We start from the raw sequence: 23,055 nt of genomic DNA, 5'->3' as shown, positions 1-23,055 counted from the left end.
ATTCAATGAAACTGAAGAATGCGAAATACCTAAGTTCCATCTACGCAAAGTAGCTCTTCCATAGAACACCCGATAAATCTTCTAGCTGATCCGGTGTGAAAGCCTGTAGTAATAATTGTTAGCCGCTTGCTTCGAAAGAGAATTGAGGATAAAAGAAAGCACGAACCTTTGCATCAATGTGCCAAGTATCTTGTCTAGTCTTCTTGAACTCGCTGATGATCGACTTCACGCTCGAACCAACGATGCCAGGATCATTAGCAGCGCGGATACTGAGCGAAGTCAATGCCTCGGGCATCCATTGAGGAGGAGGACTGTTGTAAGGGAAGGCCTGGATCAAAGCGCCAAGACCCAGCACAGCACCGTGGCGAACAATAATCAAGCGGTTGTGCTCGGGAGTGGGGGTTCCAGCGCCGGATGAGACAGCAGAGGAGGCAATTCCTGAACGGAAGTTCTTCGGTTTCTTAGGGAGAGGGTTGTCGATCAGAACCTTCGTGAAGCGTTCATGGAAGCGGCTGACCATCTTTTCCCGCAGGAAGACAGGCGAGCATCGGACCATACCGGATAGCGTGGCCGAGGCGCCAGCGCGGACTTCGTGCTGGGGGTCTTCCAGCATGGAGGCGATACACTCGAAGAGCTTGTCGCGGTCTGCGGGGTCGAGCAGGAACAGGCGGCGGAAGTAGATGATTTGGATGTTGATCATGATACGCAGGCGCTGGTGCCATGATGGGGATGTCTGTCCGATGCGGATGAGAGATTGGATGAATTCGGAGTTTCTCTCGGCTGGGTAGGGGATGTTGGGGAGGTGACGGAAGACGTGGTATGCGAGGGACTGAAGCTCCGGGTCTTCCTTCACATCCATCATGTGCAGGAGCTGCGCGGTGAAGACATCAGGGAAGAATGAGACAAGCTGGGTACACTCGTGAGAAGACAAAGTCGAGTCCAGCCAAAGGAGAACAGTCTTGCTACCCGAGGTGTAGGATGAGGGTGTCTGTTGGCCAGGAGTTCTGGCCTTCCGCCATTCCTCGATTCGACTGAAAATTCCATGGATCACCTTTGTAAATTCTTCGGTAGGCGGATACGGATATGCGCCAACCGAAGAGGATGATTTCTGGGCCTCGAGAAGATGCTGAACATCAGGGTAGGACTCATGGTACCTCGTGCGATAAATAGTTGCAAGAGTCTGACCCATTGCTTCGCGAACGCCCTTGTATGGGTGGTCCAAATGTGCGAGGAAATCTTCCACAATGGGTTTCTCAAGCTGGTAATGCCAACCAGAATCAATGATACATTGATGCAGGAGGTTGATCTTGGAACTTTCCTTGAATGCTGCGTTGGTCGACATGTCCAGACGGAAGCTGGATAGCCAATCGACCAGCGGCCAAGCGCGGCGGGGATCACGGCATTGAAGGATCATGTGAAGGAATGTTGTCCAGTAGCCAGAGTTCTCCGGAGTGAGGCCGTCGGTGAAGATCTTTCGTACAATAGGGAATGCATACTCCCAGACCATGGTCCGCTTCTCCACGCCTGTATCTGTCACAGAGGAGATCAAAGCTCCGAGAATTTCAGCCGTGGCACGATGTTGGTGCTTATCACTGCCGTCTTCAAAGACTTCCTTGATCTCTTCTTGGATTTCCTCAAAAGTAACGGCTGTAAGCCCATCCCGGATCATCAGCTCGAATGCGTAGAGAAGCATCATGGCACAGGACATGCGGAACTTGTCGGCAGATGGGTCCCGGGGCTCTTGCTTCAAGTACATGAAGAACTTGGAGAACCACTGGCGAGTGAACAACTTGCCCATCTTGGTGCGAACCTTCCATTCAACATCGTCATACTCGATGTCCCGTGCTACATTGGACTTGTAAGCTGGCATAGTCTTGCCCCACACGAGCCAGCCAGGGAAGTCGTGATCAACATAGTACTCTGCCTCAGGCTTCGCAAAGCTAGAAAGGTATTCTTGGGTGTATTCTTTATCATAGGGTTTGGTTGCAACCTTGATCTTTGACGGGAATCGCTGATGACCAAGAATGTAGTTTTTGTATTCGTGAGTGCAGATGGCCCGCACATCGATCATAGTGAACAGCGCGATGAGAGCCTGGGAGTACATGCCTCGCAAGCCAGGGTGGTCGTCAATAGACCCGAGTGTCATCAGTTCAATCAAGTTGTCGCTGGCGATGTAGTCAAAGCGGAGACCCATAGTGATGACGATGGTCGCAGCACGACTGGCAATCTTCCAGTGGGATACTCGCGCCAGGTTGACCAGCTCTTCGGCCAGGTCGGCTTTCTTTTGCTCGATAGCAACGCGCTTGCTGTTGACCACTGCGCGTTTTTTTTCTATCTGGTCAGTGACATCTTCAGTAGGAGCAATTGCCTCCACAATTTCTTGATCTAGGATAGCCATTCGCTCCATTGCGCGGCCGTAATCCATGACCTGGAAGACTGCGGTGGAGCAAATTTTCTGGACGGAAGGCTTATCAACGGCGCTGGCATCTATAAAGGTCCTGACCACGGCAGGCGCATACTTCCAGTGCCGCCCGACGGTTTTGGCTACACTGCTCAGAAGCAGCGAGTAGAGTGCTCCCTTGATGCGTGCATGATCATTTTCCTTGACACCCCTTTGCAAAGCCGTGAGTAGAGGGGGAATAACGAGTAGCCTACCGCCATAGACCGCCTTGAGTGCCGATTCGCCTGCGTTTTGAGCATTACGGCGCGTTTCCGTGTAGAGCGAGACACAGGATTCGGCAATATCAAGAAGAAGAATTTCATCAAGCTTAGACCGAGGACGGGGAGAAGCGTTGTGCCGTAGGCGTTGGAGATGATAGACGTTGGCCCTGCGAACAAGCAGAGCTCTAGGGTAATCTTTTCGGATACCACTCATCTTATACGGATGAATGTCCGCGGCCAAGAGGCGAGTCACTCGGTCGAGTACATGAGCGGACCTTTCCATGCCCACATCAACAAACCACGACCTAAAGGCAGAGTATAAAGCCCCAAAGCAAGGGACATCATCCTCTTGCTTATCGCTCAAGAACCGGTGTACATCATGCAGGACCCAGCCAGTTCGCTCACGGAGTTTATGGATGGTAGTGTATAGCGGGTCTCCCTCCTTGAGGGCATACCCAGTGGGGTAGGTAAAAGCCTGTCTGATTATAGCATCATCAGAGCTGTCCAGGACAGTATCGGTATCTTCATCAACACTATTCGAAACGCCCGAATCATCCTTCATATCGACATCCTCGGAGGTGCCATTTGAGGGTCCTTGTGTTGTGGTTGATGCCGCTTTGGGATCAAACAGAACTGAAACTCCAGACAACACGAGCCGCAGGAGCACGAGGTTCCTAGTAACCTCATCTGACCAGTCCTTGCCGCTTCCATCACGTTTGACAGTTGATGTTTCATGAGTCAGCGCAGATAGCGACTTCAAAGCCGTCTCTGTCTGGATTTTGAAGACGTCGACGGCAAACTCAATTTCCTGACGGGTCGGCACATGCCAATTGATGTTGAGATTGTTCACATCCGCTTTGTAACTCCAGAGCTTCGGCTCGATACCGTTCGCTTTGACAGAAGGTTCGTAGAGTGAGAAATCATTAGTGTATGTCCCAGTCAGGTTGAGCAAAAGGTGGTGGATAAAGTTGGAAATATGAACTGTAGGAATGCCACGGCAGTTCTGTTGCATGTAGACTGCAATGTCAAACAGTTCCTGGCGGTGACCAATGACGGCGCTGCCGACATGCACCACACACATGCTCAGCATACTGACATTCCAGACCAGAGCTCGATCACGAGGCAAAACATCGGTTCCTGTGGTTCGGGTTGATCCGGCACCATTATCTTCAATCTCCGTGCGGATAGCTGAAGTCAAGACAGGGATGAAACGCTTGAGGGCCTTCTCGGGGTTAACCTTGCATAGGGCGTTGCAAATGAAAGCCATTGCATCACGAGCCTGGTGAATGACATGGTTGGACACGAAATCCACAATCTTCCCCAAAGCTATATCGTAATACTCCGGGGACAAGGAAGCGAGCAAAGGCATGAACGTAGCAGGAAGGGTATTCACGATATTCTCTTCGGGTGAACCGTTTCGAACCCTGGAGACGTCTGGCAAATTTTCCAAGAGTGTGAACACACGGCCAAGGAAAGCTATCGTGAAGTCTCCGAAACCACATGTCGAAGAGCGCAAGATCAATTCCTCGGTCTCATCATCCAACTCGGTATCATAACCCAGCTGTACCTCGGAACCCTGCTCTTCCATCCTTTCCATTTCACCTGAGATCCATTGCATGGCAAGCATGTTGGAGTTGATGTCATCTCGCCCTTTGGTCAAGTCGACCATCGGAATATTGTAACAGGCCGATTGGATGAATGACAGAGCATGGAGCGATTTTTCAAGATCATTCGCGTCAATTCCGGGCAGCGTCAGACCCAACAAAGTTGTCATATGACAGCGATAACCTTTGGTGCGCGAAATGACACGAGACAGCGATGTCATAGCCCGAAGCGAGGATGCAGTCCGGTGCACCTCAACCAGACCTTGCAGTGAAGGGTATATTCTCTGCAAAGCCCCGGGTAGAATGAGATGCGGTTCCAAGTAGGCCAGGCCTTGCAAGGTCGACAGGGAGAAGGTCATCGCAGTGCTGCTCTTAGCATATATGCCCATGAAGATTACGTCACGGATGCACAAGACGAATCGCCGCTTCAGAGGCTCATTCAATCGTCGCTCAGGGGGAACGTCCATCTCACCGGTTTGTTCGCGATTCCAACGCATGACGAAGAAATCAGTCAGGTAATAAACCAGCTGTGACAGGGTCTTGGTCCAATGGCCTGAGTTTGAAGGATGGAAGAACGTTTCAACAGCTTGGATAAGACCTTCGAGCTGTGAGAGAATTGAAACTTCGGCATCCACACAAGCAGGGGAGAGCGACATCACAATCCACCGGGCAATGTGATGAGCAACCGGGTGCTTCCGCCCATCGCGATCAAGCATAATACCTAGACCAGACGAGATATCCACCAGGGCACTGTACGGAGAAGTGGATTGCCCGACTGGGATTTCCAGCAACCTCAGTACCGCTGTGAAAATGAGAGCAGACTGCTCCTTTGTGAAGATACCATGCTCGGAGAATGGAATGTGAGCGGCTGGCAGAGAATCTCGGGCCAATCGGGAGAAATAATCCAGATATGTGGTGTCAAATGTTTTTGACCGACCGACCAATGACCACAAATGGAAATGGGTAGGCAGGTGGCTCTGCGGTAGGAGATCGGCTCGCGATTCAGGAGCCGGGGAAGTCGGAAGCAGCAAATTAATGAGCCCGGCGACAACGAAGGCACCTTCTGAGAATGATGTGGTATAATGAGGCAAGAACTCTTCAAGCATAGCGGGAAGATCACACGGGTCAATGTATAATTGAGCGAATGCACAAAGCTTGGTCAAGGTCTTGACATTCCGCTTCAGGTTGGTCGAGTGAACAAGGCCGGACTCGGTGGGGAGGACAAAAGCCTTGAGCTCCTTGTATAAAGGCCTCCAATCTAAGACGAGGTCTTTGACTGGTTTTAGATAGTGCTTGCGCCTAAATCATGGGTTAGCAGCCACCCTACTCCCGCAACCAACACTGATAACCCAACTCACTTGGTGAGAAGCATGAACATGCTCGAAAATCGCTCGGCGACCGACGGGTCAATCCCAGGAGCAAGTGCAAGCTCAAAATACAATTTTACAAGGCTGATGCGCTGCGCCCGGGTCGGGTCGAACTTGAGCGATAGCCATCCACGTAGCTCGCGTGTCCAGTGCACGGCTCCGGGATTGAAGTCGCCGGCCTCCACTGCAATATAGAGCTGATTCAAGATCTCCCGCAAATTTTGATTCCGCTCAGTCTCATCCTCAAGCTGGTATGGAAGATATTTGAAGTATGGATAGGTACGGGGCCGCACACGGGCTATCGGTTCGCCTTCGCTATTCACAGCGACTGGCTCACCACCGGGCGAGGTTGCCCGGGAGAGATCTTGTGCATGATGGAAATTGTCGGATGTGAGGATCGCCTTAGGGCCGGAGGCTTCCATCGTCGGATGGGAGGTAATGGTCGACACGAGGTGGAGATGAGGTGAGGGAGGAGTAGCCTTTGCCGTCGGGTGAGCTCTGGCAGCAATACGTCAGCAACGCCGATGTTTCACGAGAATAACTTATTTTCCGCGCAGTATCAAGCAGACAACAAGTTTGGAAGGAAATCATACTTTTAATGAAACTCTGAAGCTCCCACTCCAAAAAGCGCGGGATTTGGAACCGGAGATTGTATTTCACACGGCTGTGTTCGCATGGAGTCTTTTTTTTTCTCGGCAGGCGAGGGGGGAATATGACGGGCTCGTGTTCGTTGTGATAATTGAGCAGCTCAGGATTACAGCCTCCGTTTCTTCTTTTCTTCTTGAAATGCCTAGTTGTTGAAGGTCAAGAGGTCAAAGGGGAGAGAGACGAGGTTGTGATGACATAATTATACGTAACGAAGCTTGGCCCTGCAGAGTGACCCGCGTGGAGAGATGCACACTAAAGATGTAAAGTGCTGTTGGCACAGTGGTTTCACTTTTGCTTTTGATAGCCCTTTGAGAAAGATCTATGAGTTACTGTTTCTTTCTCTCTCTTCTTTTCTAATTTATAATAGTTCAGTAGTTCACTTAGTGGGCGACTGCGCCTTTTACCCCAATTTAGGGCAGACAGCCACCTTACGCAAGCATATCGCCCAACCAACAATTCGGGATGCCTGCATTTTTGGCCATTCACAGCAGTCTAGGCCATGTCTTATAACTTAAATCACATATCAATGTACACAGCAGATGACTCAAACCAATATGGAGCCGGGTCATCGCTACTCGTAATTCTCTTTCATGCTGGAGGCAGGAAAGAACCGAAAAGAACACCCTGGATCAACGCATAGGCCACCATGCTATAGACAGCGGCCACAAGAGTCCGGCTTTGCTTGGGTGAGCTTGAACTGAGATCTACAGCACTGGTAACCAGATACCAGTACCACAAGGGATACCCCGATGAGATGCGGTTGATGATCTGAACATGGTAGCTGGTGAATGCCATGACAGCCAGCAGACCCTGGGGAACCGCCAGCCGAGCGAGCATTGACCCCGGGCTTGTTGAGGAGGAAGAGGGACTTTGTAATGCCCACAGGCTGGATCGGCATAGAACGGCCAACATGGGGGCCGCCAACAAGAAAAGAGGTATATTGGAAACTGTCCAGTATCGCAAGAATCCAACATCCCTATTGCAGTCAGTAAGAGTGAGGACAGTGGTATTCGGATGTGAATTACTGCTTACCAGTAATGATTTTGAACCCAGCCGTAGATGCTAGGCAAAGTCCACTCACACCATGGCCGAAGATCGCCCTCAGACATGCAGTACATACGATAGGCCAGGATTTGAGGAATGACTATCCCAGATCCGACAATACAGCCACCAACAATGATCACTGCAAGACGAACAGTGGTGTGCAATGTAGGACCTTTAGTCAGGATCTTCCAAGCCAAAACTGCCGCATCATAGGCAAATAGGAACCCGCTGAGAATTCCATTACTGCGGACCATGGTGGCGGCCGCGAACAGTACCGCGGAAGTGAGAACCCGAATATCTCGCAGGCGTGTTGCCCCATTGCGCTCGGCGATGAGAGAGGATGAATAGAGGTAGAATCCAGTAATGTTCAAAAAAGAGACTATCGACTCTCCATAGGGCGCGGATAGGAAAGCACCTGCTGGTGAAATGATGTGAAGAGCTGCAGATAGGAAGCAAATGAGATGTTGGGTGGCAGTCGCGTGACCAAAGATATTGGCCGACAGACGATAAAGCGCCAATACAGACAAATAATGGGCAACGTGGGAGAGAACCACTCCCACCATTGCAGTGCTGACGGGTCCAGCATCTCCTCCAGATAGACGAATACCTATTCACATTATTAGTCTGTGTGGGATGGATAGAATAATAAAGGGAATTATGTACCGGAAACAAAAATAGATAGAAGCTTAGTGTAGCCCCAGCCAAAGGCCCATTCTTGCTCAAACAGATATCCCTTTTCGGCAATATCCAGGTAGTAGATACTGTCCCATCTGGCAAATTTAAGGGGCCCCGAGAGAGACTCAGATTGGGCAACCGTTGATGGGTCGGCAGCATATGAGATCAAGGAGGTGGAGGTATCATAGCCTGATCCTGGACAGGCGGCGACGACGATATACAACAAGACCTTCCATGACCAAAATGCTAGTGTCAAGCTTCGAATTGGGTTGTCCAACCGCAATAGTTTGGCAAACAATGGCGGTGGCCTTGTGGTGGGTTGAACAGAAGCCATGACAAGTTTCCAGTGACTTCAGCCACTAACCTTGGAGGGTGGACTTGAATAATCCTCAGGAATTTCCCAATGCGGACACGTAACGGGATCGGGTCTAGATGTCGGGATGCTTACCTCGCGCTTTGTTGGTCTCCCGGTCAGCCGAGGTAACGTAACTTTCCCAGGAGGTGAAACCTGAAAAGGTTCGCATAAGTTGGCATTATTAGTCATCCGATCATTCCCCGGGGCCGTTGATCAACCTTCCAAGGTTGGAACATTTAAACCTTGGAAATCGGCTTCTGAAAGTCTACTACGAACTACCTAGGTAGGTAGGTACCTCTTAGGTACATACTACATACTTTTGTAGTAGAGTGGCAATTGTAGGGGAGATTCCACAGTAGAAGAGAAAATTAACAAATTCCAGGAACAGACCTTACGCTACTAAGTTACTCCATATATCGTATAATAATTTATAATTGCCAAGGATTTCCATTACAACATACCTATGTATTCCCAAGGCTTTGGTCAAGTGAGCTCTGTCTAAGGTCGGACAGGGATATTAGCCTGCCTTCCTTGCCAAGCCCCATCTTATTGGAGCATGGGCAAATTGCCCAAGGTTTGTTACCTCATGAGCCCGTATACTCGTGTAAGAGTATCCATATATTCTAGGCATGGTGGGACTATTGTCACGTTCAAAATTTGAATTTTTCATTTGGATAACCTGAGGGATTTATATATACAACATACTAATATTATTGGAGTCAGACCAATTGAAGTCCCGGAGAGTTTAATGAACTAACATCTGTACTCCATAGCGGCATTCGGAATCCAAAAAAGGACGATGAATGATCGCCGCGGAATCCGGATCTGTCGGAGACCGTATAATCACCGATCCCGCTGACAAGCATAAGCCGAACTTTGCATTAAGCCATGCATTAAGACACTATTAATATTATATTATTCAACATAATAAGCACATTAAGCACATTAAGCACATTAAACAAATCAAACAAATTAAAATACACACTTTTGTCAATTTGTGCAACTGAATCGGTTCCACTATGACTTGATGATTACTATTTGGTCTTTTTCAATTTTTCCTTTTTTCTTTTTTTTTTTAAATTTACATAGCTCTATAAGGCTGACCGCCCCATTTATATTAAGATCCTTTATTGCTCTTGCAGTTTTATCCCTTCCACTCTTTAAACCTTTTACTTTTACCCCTTGCATCTATTTCTTTCTTACCACATATTGCAAGTTACAATCTTGACTTGCATGGCCATTTTGTTCTTTCTGCAGTGATTAGACCCTTTCCCACACATAGCTCCAGGCTGAGCCCCCCCCCCGCAGCTGACGGCATTTGAATACGGGCTATTCATGACTAGTACATCGGGGGTGAAATTCCACAAAGTTTCCCACAAAGATTTGGCTCTTTAATACCAATGTGGCTCCGCTAGGGCTCAAGAATGCTGTTGAATCTTGGCCTTACAGCGGATGCCGCAGCAGCCCACGCAAATGAACCTAGTAACCAACCAGACACTCAGCTTTCTACGTGTGCTACCTACTCGCCTACCTTCTTACTGTCTGCTCTGCCATTGTTGAACTCCTTCTGCAGTCCGCCCCGGCTTCCTGATGGTTCTACTGATTGTCCGGGGCTTGTATCCGCTATGGTGATGAGTCCGATTGAGTCGGCCTCGAGTTCCGGTGAAGCCTCCAATGAATCGTCTGCTGTTGTCGCCAGGCCCCGAGTTTCCCGTTCAGCCACAGGTCGGAAGTCTCGACCCAAGACGTCATACCAATTCGCCCATCCCGCCGCTCATGCTCGCCACAAGCGGTTGAGGTTTCGTCCTAAGCTCCTCCTGCAGCTACAACAGGTGTCACAAGCCCCTCGGCCGCTACCGGTTGTGGATGTCCTGCCATCGACGTCTTACCTGCCATTAATAGCCCGCAAGTTCCCGGCCATCTATCGGACCAGAAACGGATTGGGTCCGTATGACCTGATCGTGGTGTTGAGCGAACAATACGACCGGACGGTGGGCAGCATTCCTGAAAAACGTGTCAGCTCGGAGGATGAGGACGAAGATCATCGCGAGGTAGTTGCCACAATCTGTCAAAAGTATCAAGAAGATGCTCGACTGAAAGGGAAAGCGGAGATATGTCTGAATTTCGGGCCTGTCTGGGAGGCTTCGCCTCTCCCAAGCGGGTCTTACGAGTTTGTCGCCCAGACAGAGAGCGGTGTGCAGATCATGCGGTGGGCTTTGCGTGGTGGGAGGAATCGCCGGATGACGACGCCAGGGACACAATCGCGCGAGGACGGCAAACGCTTCACTTTCAGCGTCATCGATCCTACCACTCGCCGACATCCCGTTCTCGCGTCCATGACTCGAAATCAGTTAGAAGTCAACGACGAATACTCCGCGGCTGTTCGGTCCGGCACCGGTCCCACGACTCCAAGCTCAGGAATGTCGGTCGTGAGTGATGCCTCGGATGCAGACACTCCCCTCGATGGAGGCTCAGTCACTCTTGATGATGGACTGCGAACTTTGATTGTCATCACCGGCATCTGGGTCGCCTTCCGTGAGGGATGGTCAGACAACTTCCGCTACGGCGATGCGGTCTCTTCATCCAGTGCAAAGTCGAGTATGTCTCCAACTTCCGTGAAGTTTACATCTCCGACGACCGCCAAGAATGAAACCGACTCTTTCCCGGATAACGATGAAGACGGCAAACGCTGCTTGTCGGTTTCCAATATCCGCCGTTCCACCACCCCAGCCCCCGTGGATGGAACCAAATCCACTAGTTTGTCCAAACGCTCCAACTCCACTGGTGCTGCATTCATGGATCGAGCGAAACGAAGATCCGCTTCTGGGCTTAGCACTCGCCTGAACCGACACAGTATGTTCACTGCCTTGGGCGAGAACGGCCGAGATATCGTTGTCTCTCGTCCTCCTTCTCCTCACCAACAATCTGCTGAGGTGGAAGATTCATATCGAGCTGGTCATCCTAAAGCGAAGTCTCCTGCAAAAGCCCAGCCGGAAACAGAAAATGTTGGATCAGATACGATGGCAGGTCGAGACCCTGCGTCAAATTCCCGCATCAAACAGCATGGTAGCACCCACAAGAAGAAACCGGATGCTCCAGCCCCCGAAACTGTCGACTCAACTTCCAACAAGGGCAAGGTTCGCCGCCGTCTCAGCACCTTCTTTGGCATTTTTCACCGAAAACACGATACTCATTGACCTTTCAATTCTCCATCACCATGTATATTCCTGCATCATGTTTGTGGCTAGTCCACACATAGGCATCATCACAGCACCACGTTCGAGTCTCATCGCATCTGGCATAAGTTGGGCGTTTATACGTTGCAGTACGATTCGTCAGGTACGAATCCTTGGCCGGTTTCCTTTTTCTTCTACTCTCCTCTCCGTCTCATCCCAACTAGCATCTTGCATCCTTTGCATATGCGCATTTTTCCACACTTCTCTTTTCATGTCTACTCTTTCTCGCCATATCTTCATCTTCATGTCCTGGGGGCTCAAACTCAATATGTATGCTTGTATCTCACTCGTGTACATTGCTATCCATCTATCCATCTATCCATCACGCTACATATGAATAAATACCCCACCACTGACAGTCAATTCCACAAAACTTTCATTTTATCAAGTCTCCCAAGTATAGGTTCAAATATCTGGCTTATCTCATCAAGGAATAAATATAAGAGCAATATGGATCTCCATTCAAAGTTCAATTTGCACGGTATTCACGATATTCACGGCCTTTATAAAGCTGCATATGTACGTAGGCACCCCTCTCAAATCCTTACCGCTCAAGAGCAGTAACAGCCTTAGGAACATACGGCTCCTCCAAATACTTAATCTCCTCAGGAGACAGCTGAACCTTAATAGCATCAACAGCCTCATCGATCCTCTTAACACTGTGCAGTCCAAGAATCGGGTTCTCACCAGGGTGCGTCAAAGACCAAGCGATAGCAATCTGAGCCATGCTCACACCCTTCTTACTAGCGAGTTCCTCAACCCGGTCAATAATAGCCTTATCCGCCTCCGACTCGCGACTACGGACAAACATCTTCAGCGCACCGTCACTATTCTCACGCACCGTCCCGCGCGAGCCCCAGGGGCGCGCCAGAGCGCCACGAGCAATCGGTGACCAAGGGATAATGCCGACTCCAGCGTCTTGGCAGTAGGGGATCATCTCACGCTCTTCTTCACGGAAGAGAAGGTTGTGGAAGTTCTGCATGCAGATGAATTTGTGCCAGCCGTTGCGCTCAGCGATGTTTTGCAGGCATTGGAATTCCCAGGCCGCCATCTGGTTGGGTTAGTGAGATCGTGGATGGTAGGAAGGAAAGAAGGAGACGAAAAAGAAAGGAGAGAATAGGAGAATAAGACTAGCAGCCATGCACATACCGAGCTAGCACCGATATACCGAACCTTCCCGCTCTCAACGACGTCGTTCAGCGCCTTCATGATCTCCTCGCGTGGTGTATCCCGGTCCAGGCGGTGCAGCTGCAGCACATCGATGTATGTACCCAGACGTTCGACGCTGGCGTCGACAGCGTCGAAGATGTGCTTGCGCGACAAGCCGGTGCGGTTGACGAAGGGGCCGTCGTTTGTAGCGCATGCGGCGATGGGTGGGAACTTGCCCTCGTCGTCGACACCGAAGAAACACTTCGTTAGGATTACCACGCGGTTGCGGGGGATGTTGTACTTCTTCAGGGCTTTTCCGACGATTTCTTCGGATTTACCGTGAGAGTAGACGTCCGCCTAGCGGTAAATATTAGTAGTTTATTCGGTGGTATAGAGAATATTGCATGTCTTCAATTTACCGTGTCCCAGGTGTTGATGCCCTGCTTGTAGGCATGTTCAATCAGGGGCAGGGAGTCTTCCTCGTCTAGGACCCAGTCTTGCCATTGCTTGCTGCCATAGCCCATTGTTCCAAGAATGACCTTGGAGATCTTTAGACCTGAGTTTCCAAGGCTGTTATTTGGTATCAGCGTCTTATTCGGGTGGGATGTGTTCGGGGGTTCTGTACCGGACATATTCCATCTTATTGTCGGCCATTGTGAAATTTGTGGGCTTATTTATGTGAGCTCTAGTGAAGTTAAGAAGTGTTAGTTTACAATAATTCCCATATATCGATCTTGTTGATTCACATTGACTATGACGTCAACATCCCAAGGTAAGCCCTGGTGCACTCCAGGGCTGGAGGGGAACTCACAGCGTGTGTCAACACAAATTAAGTGGCGGTAATTAGTGGAACAAAGGGAAGAAGACAAGATTCACGAGATTGCTGTAGACTAAAGCTTGAAATGAGTCAGAAGAGTCCAACAGAGCTCATTAATAATCCAGGTGAATCTGCCAAAAACCACAAGCGTGGGGCTGATGTAGCCGATGAATTACCGGCATATCCACCTCCTTGCTGATCGGTCCAGAACATCGGATGTTGAGATCTACAGTATATGCATCTATGTTATATTACATCCTTGTAATAATTCTAATATTCCAGAAATGTAGCACGATCGCGTGTGGTATGACTAGTAGCTGTGGAACTGGCGTCAATACCGCTATAGTAGGTACCTTTTATATATCTTAGATCGCTTAACCTGAAAATATACATGTGAATTGGATTCTTACAACCTTGGAAGCTAGCTATGCATAGTAACATTTCTCAACTGTTGACTGGCTCGCCAGAATACGGCCATGTGCCCAACAACTGCAAGAATTGGCTTGTAACACGATACAGCATGTTGCTTGGTGCGAGGAGTAGAGAAGCTGGCTCCGCATTCATTTCCGGCTTCTGGATATCAGTGGGAGGATGAACCCAGGGGAAACGATTGGGCACAAATCCATCGATTGTCACACCATTGCCGAAACTTGCATATTTCTCATCAGGATTCTCGTAGACTAGATCGAAGTCTTCCCAGCGGACAATTTCGGTTGCCGCATAGTAGTGGAGGACAGTGCCAGGCCAGGGAACAATCACCTTTCCGTTGTCGTTCTTGTCTGTACCACAGAGCATGAGTCAATGTGTAGAGCTAGGAGAGGTAGGATGCTTACACCATGATTTGCATGGTCCTGACCAGACCATGTGAGGCATTCTCGACTGGACCCATTGGTTGTATGCGCGTTGAGCACACTGTGTCACAGATACGGACCGCAGTCTGTCTGTCCGCAGTCGAGGATAAGACTCGAACCATATAGTCGCTTGCTCTCTGGATGCCAGGGATGGCGGATCCATTCACAGGGCAGATTGGCGGGTTGAAGACTGTGCAAGATATACCGGTTAAGCACAATAAGCTCAAAGAACGTTCAGGTTCTTACCGAAGAAGTTAGGGAACTCAGCGACCATCGCAGCCATATAACTCTCGCAGGGTCCCTCGCGATCCCACTCTTCGCTGAGTGATCGTCCAGCGCGGCCAGTGACTGGGAACCGTGGCTGGTATGGCTCGAAGCCGGTAGCATACACCAATATGTCACACTCGTATTCCCCTCCAGATTCAGTGATGAGGCTACCCTCGGTCAGCTTTTTGATTGAGTCATGCACGTACACGGCATTCGGCTTCTGCAACGCATCCAGATAGTGACCACCCGGCGTGAAACGACGACAGCCAGCTTCGAATTCCGGTACGAGGGCATCTAGAAGATCGGGGCTCGTGATCTTGGACTTCATGAATGAATGTGCCAATGATGTGAAATTGGCTTGAGACTTTGTTCCTCTCCACAGTCCCGTGAAACTTGCGGCGAGTCTCTGCTCTAGTGAGATGCAAAAGTTGTAATAGCGCATAGGGCATGCCTGTAGAGCTTGTTTCTGTTCGGTTGAGTCTAGATAGACATCAGCGCTTCTGTCGCTAACCCTTTTCTTTTCTTGTCGTTTCATTTCTCTCTTTCTCTTTTTGCAGTAAGGGGAGACACTCACACTCGCGCTGGACGGTACCATCTTCAGCCGATACATGTGGGAGGATCCATGTTGGACCTCGCGCAATGTTTATTATTTGCGAAGCAACTTGAGAGCCCCACCTAGTCAGCGTGGTATGTCTTCGGAGTGGCTTTGCAACTCACCTGGCTGCAAAGCTGCCACGCACTGAATGGCGCTTGCACCATTCCCAATCACAATCACTCGCTTGTCCTTGACGGTCATATCAGCTCGCCAGTTTGCAGTATGTACTTGGACTCCTCGGAAGGTCTTTTGGCCTGCAATCTTGGGGAACTTGTAGTTGTTCAACCGCCCAACAGCGTAGACAAAGACATCAGCAAATATGCTCCTTTCTTCGCTGGTAAGCATATCGCGGAGTACAACCTTCCATTTTGAGGAGACTTCATTCCATTCCGCTAGGATGCATTGGGTGCTGAAGGTCATAAAGCGGCGGAGATTGTGCCTATCGACTACATCCTCCAGGTATTTGTGAATCTCGGGGGCTGGAGGATAAAGCGATGACCATGAGGGGTTAGGTGCCCAATTGAACTGGTAGGTGTGGGAAGGCACATCGCATGTGCATCTATCAACATTAGCGAACTACTTACTCATCTGATAATAAGTCTCACGGAAATACAGTCGTACTTACCCGGGATACCGATTCTCATACCATGTACCCCCCCAAGGAAGGATTTCTGTCGTATATTTCGAGATCGACACCTGATAACGAAGTGGTCGCATCATGTGCAAATTGGATTCCCGAAATACTGAAGCAATCTGTTAAGAGAGAGTATCACTCGAGTTCAGTACATGTGCACGTACCCAGCACCGATAACCACAATCTTCAACGGGCGTGCCACAAAGGCACTTGGAATGAGATCCATGGCAGGTAACGTGAAAGACAGCTTCAGGGGAAGAAAAGAAGAAAATCTCCAAAGCTGAAAAGAACTGGGGAGACAGGTCATATACGATCGCGTGTCTCGTCTTGTCTCGTCTTCTACACGACACGTGCGTTCTAAACAAAAGGATAACAGAGACGATGTACACGTTTCTTTGTTTACATGGATCAGTCTACATGGTCTACTCAATATTCTCAGAATGTCTCAAACTCCATGATGAGACACGAGAAGACAAGGGAAATACTTCCGTTTCTCTGCTAGTAGAGGTCTCAACATAATATTCTGGGAAACACGATCAGCAGTTTCCAAGTTAGGTCTTGGAGAATGATGATTTTAGCAATTGGAGACCTTGCAGGGTAAGACTAAGTAGTATATGTGCGAGTCCTAGAATAATCGACAAATGTTCTATAAAAAAAGAAAATATAGTATCGCAAATATAGGCAGGAGGAAAACGTCAAAAGTAGATACGGGATGCTTATTGATGCGTAGAAAAGAGAGACATCATTAAATCAACTGTGAAATGGAAATGGCGATGGAGAGATATTGGAAAATACTACACAGGGCTCATAATGTCTCCTATTTTTATTAGACGCCGTAGTCCTATCTCTGCTTTTATTGATAGTGGTTATACTATCCATACGCACTCTCTTTCTTCTTCTACTAACTCCTTCTTTAACTGCTCTATATTTCTAATGATATGATATTAAGGAACTCCAGCTAGACAACAGAGAGAGTTAAATAGCAGTCAGCAGCAGCATAAGATGGAAGATTGCCTCAAGATATTTCATTCCATTCTGGTAGCTGTTTCGACAGGTTGATCTCTTACCATCTCTCTAGCCATATCTGCCATTCAGCATTTTCTTCTCTTTATCTCTCTCTCTCTCTCTCTCTCTCTCTCTCTCTCTCTCTCTCTCTATACCCCCATACCCAGTACCCAACATGTTGATCACTGATTATTACTGCAGTATGTCTACTCACCACCCTACATGCCAGCACAAACATCTAACAGTATTAGACTGCGTTCTCAACCCCGAATGGGACCCAATCGAGTTCGAACCTCAGAGCGAGCGGTCCCAAATCCTGCGCCAGCCAGTCGAATGTATCCGAGCGATATGTCTCACACCCCGCGAGTTCAATTTTCCAAACACCTGGACCTTTTTCCTATCCACATCTGAAGTAAACATGACGGCGGTAAGACTGCATTGTCAACCAACCTACGTGCGCCAACCCACCGTTCTTGAATTTGGCTCCAAAGCCAACATCGTGTTTCAAAAGAGATCGACTTTGGTCCCACCCAATGGGCAACTGACCTTTGTTCTGAGCGTGAACCCGGGATTTACGGTGGGCGATATCCACGAAATGATTGTTGCGAATAATCGGCACAAATTTGAGATTGACGACGATGGTTGGAATGGCCGGACCTGGGTCTATGATCAAATCGATCTCTTCAACCAGCATGGTATTCTCGCCAACCAGGATGAGGTCGCACTGGTGAATGATGGAATACGGAAAAGGTGGCCAGGGGAGTTTCCTGACCCGCTCGAGATGGGGACTTACTATGGGTGAAACCAGACAAGTCAAGTGCTTCTTTCCTCCATGTTGATGTTGGGAACCTAGCCTATAATCAATTTTTTTGTGGCGGGAACAAAGCTATTTTCTTTTATCCAGCTGTACAACAAAGAGTTGTTACTACATATGAAAGGCGTTTTGTCACTATCTGACCCTGCGCTAGGATGTGAGACTGACTCAATCAATGTAAACAACTAGCCCCATAGCCTATAGTAATGCTGATAGCGCGAGATACAGGAGTGTTGATCTTAGCTGACCGAGCTTCTCTCTTACTGGTCCAATTTTTGGTGCTCATTTTTGAGCACTCCTTCCAGGCTTCATTAGCCCATTTTCTAGACAACCTAGGTGATATGGGAAATATTGCGGCCGGAGCCTAGTACTAGAACTAGGAGTTGATGCACCTATACTCCGTACAGGTAGGACGACTATTGAATCTCTCTTTCCTAGCTCGTCTAGTGTTTTCTTTCTGCTTGCAGTTGGGAGGAATGTACCATTTCACGAACTGACTCTTGCTTGTTTTTTTTGCATGAGATATTAGTTATAGTTCTCTAAAGGTCAAATATGGTCATACCATGCCCATCATTTGCGCCATGGTGATTTATTAGGCAGGCATGTAAGGAGAATGTTCCAGCTTTGAGTTAAGATCAAGCGGGGAATCACTTGAACAATTTGCCTGGCAGATACTTCCTTCTTCCATTGACTCTGATGTTCCAACTCCCTATATTCATCTTTTACCTTATAGTCCACGGTCACGTGTGCTCTATATTTAAGTCATTACGTCATATGTTGGAACCCGAAACGGCAAAATTCAAAGCGAGTACGACGCTGTACAGGGCCTTATCATCATGGAAAACAAACAGAGCACGATCAGGTCCCGGAAATCTCATAATAAATCCCGTGCAGGGTGTGGAAATTGTAAAAGACGACGAATAAAAGTGAGTGCTTTTCCAAACGGTCTCTGAGTCCGGTTGTCATCTCTCTTCAGCTACCCCTGCTACCTTCATGAAAGATGGATATAAAGGAGACAAGCACGTATTTCAGGATCCCAAATACTCTCCAGCCATTAATTGGTTTGGGAATGACCAGACTGGATAGAAAGTGGAAGTCCTGATGATAAGCCACTAATAGCCTACAGTGTGACGAGAAGAAGCCAGCATGCTCCAAATGCATCCATCATGCTATCGAGTGCGACTTCCTTTCGACAACATCTATATCACCAGCTTCATCGTCTGCAGCTCCACCCCCATCCAGGCCTTCAAAGACACAATTCCGGTTCAAGCCTTCCAAATACCAACCTGAGGAACGCGCACCCAAGGATGAAACGAGCCAGCCATCTTCGCAGACGGTCTCTACAGAAGTCCAACGCGAAAGTTCCAGCGCCATACCACAGATTCAGGATACCCTCTCATTTGCCGACCTACGACTCTTCCACCACTTCGTCACTGAGACATACCGCACCATAACGGACGAAGCAACTGACCACAAGCGAATTTGGCAAACTCACGTTCCACAATGGGGATTCACCTTACCATCCATCTTCCACCTCATATTGGCGCTGGCAGCCTTGCATCTGGGCTATCTTCACCCCGAGGTACGAGACCAGTATGTGATGCAGGCGGATGACCACTTCACCTTTGGCATTCGATCTGTGTCGGCTATTCTATCGAGCCTTAACTCAGGGAACTGCCAGTCGATCTACATGTCGACAGTGCTAGTATGTTTTGTCTATTTCGCACACGGTCCAAAACCCGGTGAATATCTTGTATTCAGTGAGACGGGCAAGGCGGAATGGCTGGTTCTTATGAGAGGGGTGAGGTCGATTTTGATGTCTAGTCATGACAAAATCTTTACCGGGGTCTTAGAGATTCAGCCCGACCCTGCTATTCAGGGCGTCAGCCACTTGTTACAAGACGAGCTTGGGGAGCATCAGTCTCGTATTCAACAACTTCAACGTTTTATCGAAACCCAAACTAGCGGGAGTTCCACGGGCCAGTTCTACATCGGTGCACTTGAGAAATTGCTCCAAATGTTTGAAGAAGCATATCAGTGTCGAAGCGCTGGGAAGGATGGTGTTCACTTGATGCCCTTTGTCGTCGGGTGGATATACACGCGGCCTGAAGAGTTCATCAGTCTTCTTGAGGCAAAGGAGCCCCTTTCATTGGTTGTTCTTGCTTATTGGAGTATCCTTTTAAAGTTCATGGGATCCTCATGGCTTATGATCGGTTGGGACCGGCATGTCATAGCAGGAATCCGTGAGTGTTTAGCACTCGAATTCCATCAATGGATCGAGTGGCCTGTGAGTTTTATTTGCGATTGACCTGGATGGAGAAACTCATTCAACGTCACCGTCTGGGTTATATAAATAAAAACATGAAAAATTTGGAATGTGAAAGCAAATCATCGTAACCGGATTTTACCCCCAGACATGCACTTCACCTTGCTATGGTTTCCCGTCGACCTAGAATTCCACTCTGTCCCTAGGTAGCTAACCCGCTAACCCACTAACCCCCTTTTGGGCTAGTGTATCCAACATCCATCTCGGCCAACAGCGCGCTTATTCCTTTCGGCATTTTCACATGCGGCCGGCCCACAGGTTCGCTTCCCGGTGACAAATGGGAATAGTCCTGGAGAAATGATCGACAACTTCCAAGTTTTGGACGCGGCACATACCATAGCCTTGGCGTCGGCTATACAGCCTTGGAATCGGTTAGCGGGAAGAGAGTTAAATGAAAGGGGGGCTGTGTGATCGGACCTCGCGATCGCCTTCCTTTGCCGTCCCTTTCCGTAAATAATACAATCCATTGTTCTCCGTCAAGACGCACGGGTGAAGTGGATGATCTTTCCCAATGTGGTCCGCGCCCCAGGCATCCAAATTCAGACTCAAATTCAGATGGCCAGGAACTCGTGACATAATACTCTGTTGAGAAATATGACAGCACCTTATACTCCGCCGACACCATCTTTGCTATTGTTTTCTATTCTTCATCGGGTTTTGCAACCTCGGTGGGGTGGATCAAGGCTTCGGCCATCTCAATCACGGCGTCCGATTCCACCGATGCCCGAGAATATTCTTTTAATGAAATTATACGCCGATGTTTCAATGCTGCCGACATTGCCGGGCCCTTCCTTTTTGGGCCTGTCAAGTCGTTTGCGGAAGGGCCCGATACCTTTGAACCATGGATCACTTGCCGTGGACCTTCCAAGGTTCCAAGGTTGGTCTGGACTCTGGCGTTTCAAGGTTCCCAGGGTGACCCACGGACAGTCGTGGAAATTTCCAAGGGACTTTTTTTTTATGCTTAAAAAAACACCCAAGTCTAGGTATCTAATATTCAATGCTATATACACTCTATCAAATCACCTAATTCTGATCCACAGTAGGGTAATCTGTATAATGGAAGGTGTTGTCCTCGAATGGTCCATAGAACCGAGTTCGATCATATGGAGCCATGGGGAGCTTTTCCTTCAGTCTGTGCACTAGGTCCGGGTTGCTAGTGAAGTATCGACCATACAACAGACCATCGTATTTACCAGATTCCACTACGCCCCAGGAGTTTTGATCGTCCCAGCCACCAGCGGAGAAGAATGGGGTGGACCCAAAGATCTGACGGAAACGATCAAGAGTCACATCCAGCAGGCCCCAGCTTTCGAGGAACTTATCCTTCTCTTCAGCGCCGAAGATTTGTTCATAACGCTGGGTGGGTTAGCAGTATACCATTAGATAGAGACGATGAAAACATACCGGCTCAATAAAGCTGACATACGACAGCGACGGGAGGGTCTTCTTCAGACCCTCACACAGGTGAGTCCAAGTCTCCACACGCTGCTCTCCGCGCGCTTGGTTGAACATACCAAATGGCGACAATCTAATAGCCAGATTATGCTCACCAATGGTCTTGGCCACCTGCTCCATCAATTCAAACACAAACTGGCAGCGCTTCTCTGGAGTACCACCGTAGGCATCCTGACGCTTGTTGATGTTGGAACTCAAAAACTGCTCCGGCAGGTACCCATTTCCGCAATGGATCTCGACACCGTCGAACCCAATATCCATAGCAGTCTTAGCGGCAATGCAATAATCGTCGATAGTCTGCTTGATGTGTCCCACAGTCATCTCGATAGGCGGATGATTGGCGTAGGGCACGGGCTCTGTGGAGCCAACGGGCGGATGCGAGTAGCATTCCGTCGGGAAATCCCACACAGAGGCCGAGGGGCAGACTGCGGGCGATCCAGTCATCTGAGGGATCGTAGCACGGCCAGCGTGCCACAGCTGACAGAAGATAATGCCACCCTTTGCATGAACGGCGTCCACGACTCGTTTCCAGCCGGCGGCTTGTTCGGAGTTGAACAAGCCGGGTACTCCGGGCATGCCATTGCTCTGTCGAAACGTTAAAAAAAAATTCAAAAAAGAAAATTTAAAGTTTGGATAATTGTCATTAAGCGGGCGGTTCCGAAGGGAATCACACAAATTGTTATCCTAAAGAGGACCTTGTGCCTCCAAATTGAGTACGAGATGCTTACCTCGAGCGATGGTGGAATCCCTTCCGAGATCATCAAGCCTCCTTTGGTAGCACGCTGGGAATAATACTCCACAACCGCATCTCCAGGGATCCAAATACGATTGGGTCGGTCCGGGGTGCTGATGGGATTCAATGGTTCTCCGCGGTTGCGGGTCAGAGGCGCATGGACGACACGATGTTCGAGGGTAATGTTGCCATTTGAAATAGTCAGGGGTTTGAAGAGACCAGAGTCTTTGCCGTTCAAGTAGTGGATGGTCATGTTTTCTTTTTTTGAGGGGGTTCTATGTCGTTTTACTCCGTACTATGGAATGAATTATAGAGGACCGAGGGAATTTTAGAGAAAAAGAAGGGGAAAAGACATCCACGCACAACTCCTTTTCCAGTCCACTGTTGATCACTAACCAAAAGACATGCTGTCAAAACTGTCAGAAGTACTCCGTAGTGCCTCGGCTATTTCAATAGGGTTCAACTAAGGCCCATTTATCTGTTTGGTAAAACAACGGCGTGAGTGGCGAACCGGTGCAAAATTCTGGATCTAGCAACTAATACGAGACACTAGAGCGGATACTATTTGCCCAGCAGTCTGACACCCACGACGCGGATGCATATTGGTGGCGTATAAACGGAGTCTAGTGTCGTCTAGCGTTATTCATAGAAATTTCCAAGAACCATTCAAAAATGAAAAATCGCCCCGTTGGTGGAGTCTACCGCAATCCCTTGAGCAATCATCGCCGTCATGCATCCCGCGCCACTATTACATAGTAGTGGTTCGATAGCCTACAAGTCCCCGCTCAGATTCCCCTTCTTGTCAATCCTCATTTTCGC

General features: G+C 48.9%; 7 protein-coding genes across 7 annotated transcripts; 2 read left to right on the top strand and 5 right to left on the bottom strand.

Annotated features, from left to right (window-relative positions):
• Nucleotides 1-40: 40 nt before the first annotated feature.
• Nucleotides 41-6,054, bottom strand: N7519_004248 (proteasome activator BLM10; the record flags this gene model as incomplete). Its single annotated transcript, XM_057291024.1, has 3 exons — nucleotides 41-103; nucleotides 167-5,564; nucleotides 5,624-6,054. 3 exons carry the CDS (start codon nucleotides 6,052-6,054, stop codon nucleotides 41-43), a joined length of 5,892 nt encoding a protein of 1,963 aa, XP_057152226.1.
• An 814-nt stretch (nucleotides 6,055-6,868) lies between these two features.
• Nucleotides 6,869-8,333, bottom strand: N7519_004247 (uncharacterized protein; the record flags this gene model as incomplete). Its single annotated transcript, XM_057291023.1, has 3 exons — nucleotides 6,869-7,256; nucleotides 7,313-7,931; nucleotides 7,988-8,333. 3 exons carry the CDS (start codon nucleotides 8,331-8,333, stop codon nucleotides 6,869-6,871), a joined length of 1,353 nt encoding a protein of 450 aa, XP_057152225.1.
• Nucleotides 8,334-9,778: 1,445 nt separating this feature from the next.
• On the top strand, nucleotides 9,779-11,551 carry N7519_004246 (uncharacterized protein; the record flags this gene model as incomplete). The annotated part of the gene is made up of 1 exon (XM_057291022.1): nucleotides 9,779-11,551. One exon carries the CDS (start codon nucleotides 9,779-9,781, stop codon nucleotides 11,549-11,551), a length of 1,773 nt encoding a protein of 590 aa, XP_057152224.1.
• Nucleotides 11,552-12,134: 583 nt separating this feature from the next.
• Nucleotides 12,135-13,393, bottom strand: N7519_004245 (aldo/keto reductase; the record flags this gene model as incomplete). Its single annotated transcript, XM_057291021.1, has 4 exons — nucleotides 12,135-12,641; nucleotides 12,740-13,096; nucleotides 13,159-13,309; nucleotides 13,365-13,393. The coding sequence occupies 4 exons, from the start codon at nucleotides 13,391-13,393 to the stop codon at nucleotides 12,135-12,137; spliced, it is 1,044 nt and encodes a 347-aa protein (XP_057152223.1).
• A 607-nt stretch (nucleotides 13,394-14,000) lies between these two features.
• N7519_004244 (flavin-containing monooxygenase) lies at nucleotides 14,001-16,129 on the bottom strand (the record flags this gene model as incomplete). Its single annotated transcript, XM_057291020.1, has 7 exons — nucleotides 14,001-14,330; nucleotides 14,392-14,597; nucleotides 14,654-15,154; nucleotides 15,249-15,335; nucleotides 15,392-15,828; nucleotides 15,923-16,012; nucleotides 16,068-16,129. 7 exons carry the CDS (start codon nucleotides 16,127-16,129, stop codon nucleotides 14,001-14,003), a joined length of 1,713 nt encoding a protein of 570 aa, XP_057152222.1.
• A 954-nt stretch (nucleotides 16,130-17,083) lies between these two features.
• Nucleotides 17,084-20,030, top strand: N7519_004243 (Zn(II)2Cys6 transcription factor domain-containing protein; the record flags this gene model as incomplete). Its single annotated transcript, XM_057291019.1, has 3 exons — nucleotides 17,084-17,108; nucleotides 17,160-17,635; nucleotides 18,849-20,030. 3 exons carry the CDS (start codon nucleotides 17,084-17,086, stop codon nucleotides 20,028-20,030), a joined length of 1,683 nt encoding a protein of 560 aa, XP_057152221.1.
• Nucleotides 20,031-21,071: 1,041 nt separating this feature from the next.
• N7519_004242 (alkene reductase) lies at nucleotides 21,072-22,489 on the bottom strand (the record flags this gene model as incomplete). Its single annotated transcript, XM_057291018.1, has 3 exons — nucleotides 21,072-21,404; nucleotides 21,453-22,088; nucleotides 22,232-22,489. The coding sequence occupies 3 exons, from the start codon at nucleotides 22,487-22,489 to the stop codon at nucleotides 21,072-21,074; spliced, it is 1,227 nt and encodes a 408-aa protein (XP_057152220.1).
• Between the last annotated feature and the right edge of the window lie 566 nt (nucleotides 22,490-23,055).

This window comes from Penicillium mononematosum, assembly GCF_028829835.1.
Source record: "Penicillium mononematosum strain IBT 11891 chromosome Unknown utg000002l:1.0-8112719.0:1.0-8118358.0, whole genome shotgun sequence".
In the NCBI taxonomy this organism is placed as follows: domain Eukaryota; kingdom Fungi; phylum Ascomycota; class Eurotiomycetes; order Eurotiales; family Aspergillaceae; genus Penicillium; species Penicillium mononematosum.
The sequence above is the reverse complement of the archived record's forward strand: the minus strand, read 5'-3'. Positions and strand labels throughout refer to the sequence as shown.